Raw genomic sequence first — 12,865 nt, 5'->3', positions numbered from 1 at the left:
TATTTATTTTTAAAGCATTCGAGTCCTCTCGGGCTAATGATCAGAACTGCAATATGCGATTGGCGGTGTTTCTTCGGTGACTATTAAAATATATGCAGCCATATATGTCATGTTTAAAATATGCAGGTCTGTGGTATGCAGACATGTGTGAACAAACCACACATTTTTATTGGTGTGACTGTGTACTTGATGGATACACATTGTCAGAGGACAGATTAGCAGTATATCCTTTTTATGCTTGAACTCTGTGTGTGTCTGTTTGCATTCTTCAGTGTGAACATGCTTATCAGTTTTCACCATCAACCATTTCTATCTGTCTCTTTGGGTTGAGTAGTTTCCACCCCATTAAAAAAAAAGCAACCTCTGCTCCTTTGATCCACCTCCTGCACTGACAGAGGCCTCTTCACCCTGCTAACCAACACCTCCCTCCCCTGTCCTTTTATTAATGCAGACTTTGTGAAGAAACACAAACCTAATAAATAATCCTCCGAAGGCACGTTGGACTAATTCCTAACATCAGCCACCGATAAGGCTCTATTTGTGTGGGAGCCTGCCATGCTGCACAAAACCACCACTGTCTGAGTAAGTAACACAAACACTCACATAATTTTTGTTGCTGTACGTTCTAACTCCAATAGATCCTTATCGCTCTTTTTCCCCCCTTTTCTTTTTCACATATAGAACTTCAAAGAAAATGGAGAGGTAATGAGATTTGTTGTCAACCCACCAACACAGATAGTACGTCTTAAGGCTTTAACGCTGCCATCTGTGTGTCTGTTGATATGTCTGTTAGGCCTCTGACTCTGCAGTGAAACCACATATTTTTGGCAGAGAGAGAACGGATGCCATGACCGAACCTGGGTCTTTCACATGGCAGCCTGCCATCTGTCTTCAAGTGAAGCAGAGGTGCTAGACTACTGGAGTGTGTGAGAATTATGAATAAGCAGTGGATTCATACAGAAGCCTTTCCTAACATTTCATAGCGAGAGAGATCTCGTGAAATTGTAGAAATGATAATGTGATACGCTTCCTTTTCAAACAGGATGTTGTTGTAAGATATACACTTGATGTGTTACTACGGGAGATAAAAGCTGATGTTTTTGGTTTGATTTTGGTTGGGAGTATTTGGCTGAATTTCACCGGTGCCACTTGATTTTACAACTAAAGAACTTTAAGGGGATGTAAAGGTACCTTTTCCATATTTTAAATACTTTATTAACATCTGAATATACACAGTATTGATAAAAAATGAATGAAGACTGTATGATGTAGGCAGATGCAGTATGTTTTTTATAATTTTCTTCCAGTTTAAATATAACCCACTGATTGAGGTCAGTTCTGTTACAATTCGATCTCCTCACCTGTGTTCTGTTGAAGGCCACACGGGCAAAGACAGCCTGTGAGATGCCGGCCCGTTTTAGCTCGTCCCTCACCCACTGGTAAATCTCAGAGGAAACCTCTGTGTTCGATGCCACCTGTGGCTCCAGAGGCTTGGTGTGGGAGCTGCGGTTGACAGGTGGGTGGTTGAGGTACTGCTGTGACAGGGATTGCTGCGCCAGCAGCCGGTTCACTGCATACTGCTGGTTGAGGATCTGTGCCATCACAAGCTGCTGGTTGACCAGCTGGGGACTGATGGGTGTGGACACCAAGCCCGGGTGATGCAGACCGGGGAGCTGGGGCTGTCGGCCTCCCGTTTGACCACCGTGCGGCGGCGGAGCATGAGGCAGCGGCGGCACCGGCGACGAAGGAGTCTGCTCCGCTGTGCTGCCGGGGATCGGCTGCTGCTGCTGGGAAAAACTCAGGTGGTTGTGGTTGTGGTTAGAGCCAGGTGGGGAGAGGTCGGACAAGCCGTCCATTTCCGCTGGAGAAAGACAAAGAAAAATAGACACGAACAAATGATTGGCTTAAATTCCACAAAGAAAACAGAGGAGGAAAAAACAGGCGCGGAGAATGACGTAAAAAGAAAAACTAGCAGATAGCCATCTAACAATCATGAACATCAGTTTAATGGCACCATAGTCATACTCTCTAATCAGAAGAAATGAAACAGACCCGGCCTGCATCAGATCAAATGTTTGCCTCGAGTCAATCTAAGCGTGTCAGCTTACATTCCTGTTTACATTATATGAGAAGGGAATTCATTTGTGAAGCTCGCACATATCTAAGAAACCAACGAAAAGCAACGGGAGGTTAGAATCTTCCCCCTAACCAGAACTCTCCACTGGCCTCTTCCTCCCTGCCAATGACCGGGTAAAAAAAAGAGAAAAACGAAAAAGATGGAAACGCAGATAAAAGAGCCTCATTGTGTTTGACCTGTGTCTTCCACTAACCATGCCTTCGAAATTAAGTACAGAATGTCTGTGGCCTCATCATGTGAAAAAAAAAATTCTTGTGTGTGTGTGTAGGTACAGAAATGATATGTGCGTGTTTGTGTGTATGTGCATGCACAGAGGCAGAAGCAATACAGCTAAATCTGATTCTCTCTTTGCATCCTTAATTCTAAAATAAGGAACACAAGCTAGCCAATATGACATATTTAGGGGAGGATGGTTTAAATATAAAATGTTTGGAACAGCGAAGAGAGAAAGGAGGGGTACATTGGAGGACAGAACGAGTAACCTGAGGAACTGCCCTGTTTGAAATACTGAAACGGTTTTGACTCGAACTGTCTGTGAGAAAAAAAAAATTCTATGTGCCGTCATTTAATGGCATTTTGGAGATTTTTGCAGCATCTCTTGCTTTGGGAATCTTTAAGTCCATAATGGCTGCTGGGGAATATTTTAAGACAGGTTTAAATTATGTGCTTAGAGGATGAAAACAATGATTTAACATTTAAAGTGCTACCCACAACGAAGTGAATGAGCATTTGGAGCAGCTGAATGTTTTCAGGTTACCGCCTCTCTTTAAGGAATTCACATATGCTGAGGCTCTTTGCATGTACTATGCCGAGTGAGTGAGGGGGCAGTATTTAAGAATTCATACGGATGGCAACATTAACACCTCAGAAGTGTGCTGCGGCCTCCACATCCCACAGAAAAGCATCGTATGAGAATGTGAAAAGCATAAATTGCTGTTAAGGGAAGGGGTGGTTTTGGGGGGGGGGTCTTCAACAAGCTGAATTTTTCAGCAGATGAAAGATTAAGTCCATGGATGTTTTCCAAAAATACCCACAATAATCGTGTGTTTGAGCTGCCTGTTTCTTAACTGTCAGCAAGCACAAAACACCCGGCCAAGACGGGTCTATTGAGTGTTTGTCGAAAACAAATGATGTGGAGGGGGGGGGGGGGGCAACAAAAAATAAAAATCTTGGTAATAATCACATCTCTTTCCATAATCCCTGGCATTCCCTGGCTCTGATGGTATGGTGTGCCTTTTCACTCATATGTGAATGTGTGTATGTGCGTAGTGCGCATATGCTCGCTCACACAGACTGCTGGGGGGCATACTCGCAACACACAAACACACAGGCACATGGAGGCATTTCCATGCAAATTGAAAAGAGAAGGGGTGACAGAAGAGCATGGCAGGCCCTGGGAGAAAAAGGCTGCCACAGAAGCGGGAGTCCTCGTGTGGAATCCTGCCACAAAAGAGCCCCGGATTAAACACACAATGGGAATGGGATGTGGGCTGAGGGAGGGAGGGAGTGTGTGTTTGTGACTGGGAGTGAGAGAGAGAGCGAGAGAATGAGGGAACGAGAAAGAGAGAGAGACACTGACCCAACTCCTGCTCCTTCCCTGCGCTCACTCGCTGGCACCCACTTCAGCTGACAGAGAGTACCTGTGACCAGGTACTTGTTCCCCTTGACTTCAGGCTAAAGCTACTCACTGAACATGATGTGCTGAAGTGAATTTAGAGTCACATAAGACACTGCTTTCAAAACACAAAGGGTTGCTGTGCCCCCCGCCCCTCTCTCTCTCGCAGCCTTCATGCTTGGCAGTTCACCAGTGTTTTTTCTCTTGCTGCCATTTGTGGCCACATACAACAGCCCATCATAAATACTGAGGTTGGACTGGGGCAGGAGGTTTTGCCACGGGCATGTGGTGGGCACCTGAGGCTCATGTGCCAAAGTTTTTGCTTCTGAGGTTTGGCTAACATGGCGTGCGCGCGTGTGAGTTTATCTGAGTGTGTACGAGTACATCCTGGGTTAAAGTTAACAGAGCGATTTTTTTTTGTTTTAATTGTGACTTTAAAATGACTGTTGTTGGTTTTTGGATCAAGATTATAATTGTGATTCAGTTTTTGGAAAGTCTGGTTGTTAACGGCAATTAAGGTCACAGTCTGAGTATAAAGGAAAGTTTCTCAAAAAGTGACTGTGTGTTTATCTTTGTGTATTAATCTGTATAATCTCATTACAAGAAACAGGTACAAACAAGGAGAAAGGCTGTAAGGATCAGGTTTGACATCACCGTAAGTAATGCTATACTGAGTTTCCGCACAATTAATTAATGCCAAAGCAAAGTCCTCTACAGTGTGTGTGTGTGAGTATTTGTGTGTGTGCCCATGTTGCAACATACCTAGTGCATTGGCACGTGGGCTCTCACGGAGGACACACGTCCCCAGGTACCCCTCCAGCTGGGAGGGTTGACGCATGCCTGAATAGTCAAATAGCGAGGCACACACACACACACACACACACACACACACACACACACACACACACACACACACACACACACACACACACATTGCAGAGTTGTGAGGAAAGAAAGACAGGGTTAAGGCTTTCTACAATTTGTCTCTCCCACTCCAGCTAAGCAGAAATATGACATTTAAAACATCAGCATTTAAAACTGAGGCCGGACTGGCAGCTGCAGCGCTTCCACTTTTAAGGAACATAAAACCTAATAGAAAACAAGTGTGATAGAAAATGTGTAGGTGTATGCAAGAGAGTACTAAAGTACAGCAGGTCTCGAGTAAATAAAGTTCCCAGTGTATGTTGCTACTTTAACTGATGGAGGGGGGAAAAAAAACATCAGATAAGATATGATCACAACACACTATTTGCATGGAAGGCTGTGAAAACATTTTGATATAATATCTGTGTCTATCATCACTGCGAGCAGCAGCAGCAGCACACTGGTAAAGAAAAAAGATAATGTTCAACAGATTGGTAAAGCTAATATCTCAGCATTAAACCAGCTCACAACAGAGCGCTGTTCTGCTGAATCAAAAGACATAAAAATATATCGGCGTGCTATCTGCAGCTTGGGTGCTACTGCTATTATATAACCTCATTTCCTGGCAGGTCAAAGGGGATTTTTCTGCGATTATATAAAGCACGTGTTGGTAGAAGTTTGATAAGAAAATCTAATTGAATTTTAGACTAGGCCGGCTGAAGTCATACTTGCCTTTTGTTCACTCACACACACACAAACAAAAAACAAAACATCTTGGGTCACTTTGGCTCTTGCATTAGTGTTAGTTAAAGCAATAATGGATGAAGCAAAGTTAACACTGTGTGTAACTGTAACACTGCCTGCAGTGAGCTTAAATTATTAGACAACAAAATAAAAATGTATTTCTGCTTCATGCAACAGCAGGAAGACAAAGAGACGGTTGGTTAGGGAACATATTGCAATGGTGACTGGTGTGTGTGTGTGTGTGTGTGTGAGAGAGAGAATGTGTGTGCAAAGAGACAAAAGTGTGAGCGCCATACTTTGCGCCCCTCCGTTTTGCTTACCCATCATATCTTTTGTCTTCTTGAAATGTTTATACCAGCGCCCAAATTCCTGACACTTCGCCGCCGACACATTTGCATAGTAAGTGCTGTTCACAATGGAGGAAATCATACTCTGAAAGAGAGAGATTGATTGAGGGAGAGGGAGAGAAAACGAGAGAGAGACTTTAGATTCTCATTGTGGAAAATGCAGACATAATAGTAAAGCTTGTGAAACATGCAGTAACACTGTAGCTTGTCAAAACAAATAAAATATAGGGATCGAGTAAAACCCAGTACCAGGGGAAAAAAGCTAACTGAAAAGTATCAGACATGCAGAAATCTGAGATTGTTTTCTTCTACAGGTAAAACAAATTAAACCAAAGAAGGGGATTTATCTCTTATTAATTAATCAATTACTTTTATTTTTTTTATCAAATGCCGATGAGTTTGTCTGAACTTTTTGGGTCACTTATAAGGTCACCTGAGCTCTACATCTGCTCACTCCATGAGCATGCAGTGGGAAAGATATTTACCTTTGAAAGGAAAAGAAGATAGCTGCTTATTGAATATCAGCACCTGGGGAGCTCGGCGATGTAAACAGATAAACCTCTTTTATTTTGCGGCTCTTTATTTATACAATCTGTTAAAGACAACGACTTCGAGCAGATTGGGGGCCGCACCGAGCATGTCGTTCTCCGATGCGTACGTGCTCCCATCTCCCCCCTATACAGTCGCCTCTTTGCCCTCTCAACATTTACTTCAACCGCTCTCCTTCGCCTGGGAAAAACAAAGAGCTGTTTTTTTTCCTCTTTCCCATCCAGTTTCATTAAAATGAATGTTTTAACACCTTGCCGGCCTCCGGGTGAATAGCGAGGTTGGCACAGGAGAAATTGTTTTTGATTGTTATAAATATTCAAAAGAACCAAACCATCTGTTTTCAAATTATAGGTATGCCATCTTTATCATTTTCTATAATATATGCGCTTGGAGGATGGTGGGGGGAACCTTCTGGCAGAGTAGCATGGCAGTGTGAGCAGAAATGAACAGCCACAGGATGATTCTGGTTCTCTGGCTCCAGCTTTTCACCACAAAAGGAGGTTAAAGGGTGACAGCTGTGCCATCAAAAAGGTCGATCAAACTCTGAACTCCTGACCTCCGGATTAAAGCCGTACGCCGCACCTTATACAGCAGCGCTGCAGCTAAGTGTGAAGCACCGAAAACTTTAGACATGGCAGGAACGAGCCACCCAAAAGAAACAAGACAGACACAGGTTCCTTTTGTTAAAAAGAAAAAGCAGCAGGTAAGTCACAATTTTAACCAGCTTCCTCCTAAAAGATTTACATGAGGAATATTTTCCATTCCTCTGTTTGAGACAGAGAATACCACACAGGAGACGTTATAAAAGCTAGAGCTCTGTGCTAGCCAAGTCTTGGTTCAGTAATATTAAAACCCAGCCGAGGTTGAAAAAGAAGCAATTACATGTTTAGGAAGACATCGAATTTTGTGTCATGGAAATGACAAAAGACACCAACTATCACACACACAATTACTACTATACCTGCTTGTACCAGGTGGAGTCAAGTTCAACATTCAGCTGCTTATTATTATTAATATTTCTTTCTTTCTTTTTCTTTAAAGGCAAATTCAGGCAGCTGAGGCGAGTCACATTCGTGCAGCTGGGTGAGAACTTGTGCCAACCATGCTGCGGTGCATCATCCCGGCATGATGAAAAACAGGAGGGTGAAAAGGTCTGCATTTGGACTTGTACGCTACAACAAAGCAGTCTTTTATCAATATATTGAAAAGCCTTCATTCAACGGAAGCGCTGATGGAGTTCAGGTTCGGTTTAATGGGTCACACTTTTATGCATGAACTGACTCATTTTTATACAATACTGGTATTAGGAAATAGTAGCTGCAAGTTCAAAATTCTCTGGTCCTACATTGACAGTCTCTCTCCAACTCCACGTCCCCACCCAAAGATCCATCTGCAAACCACATATTTAAAACGTAAGAAGAATTCGCCTTTAAGTCAGGGGGATAATGAACTCCTCTCCTCCAGCCTGGCATCTTTTATTTACAGTATATCTGGGCTTAGGCGGCTCCAGGCAACAAACAGGAGGCCTGCAAAAGACGGTGTGCTTTTTTCTCCCTCACTTCCCGTCTTTCTCCCCTATCTCTCTCGCTCCCTCTTTCTCCGCCATCTTTGACACAGATGTTCTAATAAACGCTCCTCATTAATCAGCCCTCTCCCTCAATACATCACTCTACCTCTCACAGGGGGCCCTGTGTGTATGTGAGAACGAAACAACACACACACACCTATTCTCTCCCTCTCCCCACCGCTCTGTCACACACACATGCATACACACTAAGTGAAATCAAGCAGATAACCAGAGCCTCTGCTGCCACTGCGGTGCCAGCGGGAGGGCTGTGCTAGGGCTTGTCAACAGGTAGCATGACTGCGTTTGTGTGTGTGTGAGAGTTTGCGGGTGTGTCTCTGTGCATGAGCATGTGTGTGGACCCTTTAAGTGATAGCCATCTGCAGCACAGAGAGCTTATCAGCAAGACCAGGAAGTGGCACTGGGCTACTATCGGTCCCCAACATCTATTCCACTCCCCAACATGGGAGACAGGAAGAGCGAGGAAAGAGTGTGTGTGTGTGTGTGTGTGTGTGTGTGTGTGTGTGTGTGTGTGTGTGTGTAAGAAAATAGCAGTGCAGCAGGCAGGTACTGTAGGCACCCAGCTGCTAGTGTTAGAGTGTGGTATATACACACTGGCAAACACACACACACACACACACATACAGAGTACAACCCCTGCAGACAAACACACATGGTGCTGTTACACAAACTCACACAAGCACATACACAATTAAACACCAACACGCATTCCAACTTAGCCTGATGTCTTGAATCAGCTGGGGAAAAAAGCGCATCCCATTTGCAACACTGCGCCTCGTCTCTCGCCAACATCTAACAGAGCTCAATTATGGCACATATCCACCTCAACTGGGATGACCCCTCCCCTTCCTTCATTCTAACACACACACACGCACTGGCAGCCAGGTTATGCCTGTGGCAGCCGAGGTGGTGAAGGCCTGCAAAAGATGGCATTTTGATGACTATTTGCTGCTACACAACGCAGCAGCTGGTGCATCAGGGGCCGCCCAGCGAGAGTGAACAGGGGGTGGGCAAGAAGAGGTAGTGGTGGCAATGGGAAAGAGTGGGGTGAGGTGGTGGCGATGGTGGGGGGCGTGGGGGGGAAATCTCATTTGTTGCCATAGTTTCTGAGAATATGGGCAAGGGGGATGCTAAGCTTGGTAGCAACCTCAGAAAACAAAATCAGCCTGATTGAGGGAGAAGTTGTATTTTGCAGATGCCTCTCCCAGCTATGAACTGTGAATCCTGAAGCGTGCTTCGTATTTCGCACGGGTCAGAAACAGTTCCTGTAGCAGAATGACAACAGGCATTAGTGAACACTGCATTCTCTTGAGTTTCCTCGAGCCATTTGTAGGCCGAACACACAAAGCATGACTCTCCGCTACAAAAGAATGAAACTAAATGTTTGACAAGGCCCCGGACAAAAGAAGCATTTCACAAAATAACGCCCCACCGCCCTCCCCTCGCTGCTCTGCTCCCCCTCCTCCTCTACCCCCCACCCCTGTCTCTCTTCAGAGCCCTGTTCAGAGGTGGGCTAATTCTCTTTCACTCACTCGCTGCGATTCTCTCATCTGTTAACCTCTCTTTTCGGTCTGGGATTACGCAGAAGAATATCAAGGAAACACTAATCCTAAAAAGGTGCCAATCTTCTGCTCCCTCCTGCAACGCCCCTTTCTCCTCCCACTCATTTCTCTCTCCTTTTTTTTTCTGTCAACTCAGAAATCTCAGCGGGTGGGCCAAATGCTTCCTGGCTTCTCACCTTCTCATGAGACTGCACACAGGCGGTGACATCACCGCTCGCAAGGCAGGGAGTCCGTGTATCGAAGCAACGTGCGGATGACCACGGTCGTAAACCAATCGGGTTTAGGAGGAGCAAACTGCCGCTCCATGGGTGTAACTGGCCACATGCAACCCCACAGAGTAACAGATGTCAAACACCATCGTGGCAGCCATGTTTCAGTGAGGCAGATAGAGATACATGCGAGGAGATCATCAGATTATCAAGCAGCAACACGGCAAAGCTGCCAAGTTACACGAAAACTTAAAAACTGGATTATTCTTTTTAAGCTCGCTGCCTTACATTTTGACTGTAGCTGCCATAAATCTACAAAGGACGCTGCCATTTAAATGTTGCCGCTGAAATCCAGACTGGCTTGTAAAATACATAAGATATTCACAAAGAAAAAAAGATCAGATAATTTCAGGTCTGCAGCTCGTCCTCTCTGCAAACCAAAAACAATCTTCAGTTTAATTTGAGACTGGTGTGTATGTCAATATAGCAAAAATGTGTCTGAGCAGGAGTGTGTGTGCTTGTGTGGTAAATCCTCTGAGCTAGCGTGTGCTCTCTTCTGAGCCGTCTTCACATATGGACCGTAAACAGGGTGATTACCAGACCGGGCTGGGCTCCGCCTGAACGCCACCCAGGGACTCTTTACATCATCAGCGCACTGCTCATGCCCGGCTAAACAGACACACACACATGCACGAACACACACCGAGAGCAGCAGATCACTCGCACGCGTTCGCACACAACGCAAATGAGGGTCTCCAGGTGACCATACGGTGGCCTAGGAGGAGAGCTGGCTTCGTACTGAAGGCACCTACGCACACGCTCCGATGTGAATACACACACGCATGCAAAACGCAAATAGCAATTTCGCATATGCGCTCTGCACATTGATATACAAGCAAATACACACAGGTGCACACATATCTCCTTGTGCTGTAACTCCCTCACACACGCACATTATTGGCCCCTGTGAGAGATATACTGCCATTTCATTCCCTTCACTCCAGAGCTGCCTCTGTGATATACTGACTACACCGCCTGTTAATACAATATCTGCACTAGTGCTTTCTATCCAACCTCCCAGCCGACAAAAAAAAAAAAAAAAAAAGAGGAAAAGAAAGACACAGAATATAAAACCTAAACATACCTCCAGCCTGAAATGTTGAGAGTGAATCAAATGAGAAAAGAACAAAAAGCATCCAGATCGTTCTGGGCCCGGGCCAGTGTTTATCTCACAATAACCATACGTTCAACAACACCTCTGCTTTTTGGCTGCTGGTACATACGAGCCTGTGTGTGTGTGTGTGTGTGTCGTGGGTGGTAAAAGAAACAAACAAAAAAAAATCAAGAGGCAAACAAATAACAATAGCCATTGATTTGGATTTTCTATGCTGATTCTCTTTCCCATGTGATCAAACTCACGGCATTTGATAAGTTAAAGATAAAACACGGAGGTGATGGACACAGTGGTGTTTGTTTAGTTGTGCGGTATGATAGAAGGGTGTAGGGTTGGGCTTTTTGTTTTGTTTTTTGTCTTTTTTTTTGGAATAAGCAGTTTGGTCTTCAGCACCTGTGATAAAGGACATTCTTTAGCCAGAGAGCTCTGATTCATGTCTTTGAGTAACTCCTTGAGGGCGTTTCTTACTGTAGAGTGGCTCCATTGCTCGGGCGGCAGGTCCTCCAGCTTAGGACAACTGTGAAGAGAGAGGAGACACACAGGGATTTGGGGTGGAGGGTGACAGGGAGGATAAGGATGGGGAGAAGAAGAAAGGGATGAGTGTGAGGAAAGGACAGACAGGGATAGAAAGGAGAAGGGGGGAAAGAGTAGAGCATGAAAACAAATTCAGATGGAACGGAGACTGAGACAGGAAGGCAGCAGCTTTGATGGGATCTTCAATGAAATGCTAAAATTCACAATCTTGCAACTGAGTATAGACATTACACATGTGTATTACACATTGAACTATAGAGGTATTTTTGTTCAACTTCAATCCAACATCATAGACCTTAAAAATCTCGCTGCATCTTAAATCACATATTTTCACATTTACATTTGATATTTCAAGTGTAACAGTCAAAAAGCTGGGTGTGAAACACTGTCCACATCTTACTCTTAGAGGTTGCCAGACGGAGGGAAAACCAAACAATCTGCAGCTTTTGGAAAGGGTCAGCAGGTGTCGTGATGTTAATACTGGCTAGCTAAGAGTAGAAGCTTTTTTCCTACTTTTTTCCACACACTGAACGTGTTGGCATTGTTTTGTGTGAAATTTTCATTCGAAGAAATTACTATTGTGTACTAATACAAAACGCAGACAACTGTAGTGAAATGTTGTAAATGACATATCTAGTGAGTATACAATTCTACCCCACTGAAAATGATAAGTGCACAGTATCCAGCGTGTACAACATAAAAGCATAAGAAAAATTTAAGAGTCGAGATAGGTGTTTTCTTCAGTCTACTCCTAAAACTGCCTAATATTTGTAAAAGCTGTGGACATTATCACCTGCAGCGAGTGGATATTTTATTGTAGCATAATTTCAATACTTTTGCTATTCGATTTAGCCTACACATGTCAGAAAACATAACAAAATGTCTTGAAATCGCATGTTAAAATTGTTATGTTCTATTTTCTAAAAACAAGAGAAACGCACCAAATCCTCAGCCACGAGACGCTTGAACCTTTTTCGATTATCATCATTACTCCTGATTAATTTTCTGTCAGTCAACTCGACTGATCATTTCCCCACTAATCAAGTGCTGAGCTGAAAATTCTGGAAGCAAATCACTTTCCCTAAAAACAAAGGTGTCAAACACAGTTTGCAGCATTTCGCCTGACCCCGGTTGAGGAACATATACATGCATACGTGGATAAATTGGCTGGTTTGCATCAAATAGGCAGAGCAGCAAAGACAGAGAGGAAACCAGAGAGAAAGCGAGCTGAACGCACACGGGTCCCTGCTCGTTTTTCCTGCTGCAAGCGCCCCTCCAAGACAGACAGATTTCATTTGGCGCATCAAGCAGATGCATCTGGAGATTGCTCTGTCTCTCTCTCTCTCTCTCTCTGTATCTGCCTGCCTCGATCTCTCTCCCTCTTTCATATTCTCTCTCTCTCTCTTTTTCTCTCTCTCCTGATTGTTCTGATTAGTTAATTACTTTATACAACACATCTGCTGGATTGATGCATGAATTATACATCAGCTGCATGTGGCGACTATTATTTCGTGTTACTTCTACCTTCCTGGCTTGTTGTGCTCG

General features: G+C 44.2%; 1 protein-coding gene across 3 annotated transcripts in view; it reads right to left on the bottom strand.

The window, feature by feature from the left end:
- Positions 1 to 12,865, bottom strand: part of satb1b (SATB homeobox 1b) — a 57,966-nt gene that overhangs the window by 24,508 nt on the left and 20,593 nt on the right. For 2 of the 3 annotated variants that reach the window (XM_004568529.5, XM_004568528.5), the window contains exons 5-8: positions 11,180 to 11,303; positions 5,681 to 5,792; positions 4,515 to 4,592; positions 1,362 to 1,861 (exon numbers count right to left, since the gene is read on the bottom strand). In XM_004568529.5, the coding sequence (XP_004568586.3) occupies positions 1,362 to 1,861; positions 4,515 to 4,592; positions 5,681 to 5,792; positions 11,180 to 11,303 (814 nt within the window). The remainder of the gene's footprint in view (positions 1 to 1,361; positions 1,862 to 4,514; positions 4,593 to 5,680; positions 5,793 to 11,179; positions 11,304 to 12,865) is intronic. The other variant, XM_076890226.1, reaches the window with a different exon arrangement.

The sequence above is a fragment of the Maylandia zebra genome, linkage group LG11 (genome assembly GCF_041146795.1).
Source record: "Maylandia zebra isolate NMK-2024a linkage group LG11, Mzebra_GT3a, whole genome shotgun sequence".
In the NCBI taxonomy this organism is placed as follows: domain Eukaryota; kingdom Metazoa; phylum Chordata; class Actinopteri; order Cichliformes; family Cichlidae; genus Maylandia; species Maylandia zebra.
Note: the sequence above shows the minus strand (reverse complement) of the source record. Positions and strands in the feature narration are given on the sequence as shown.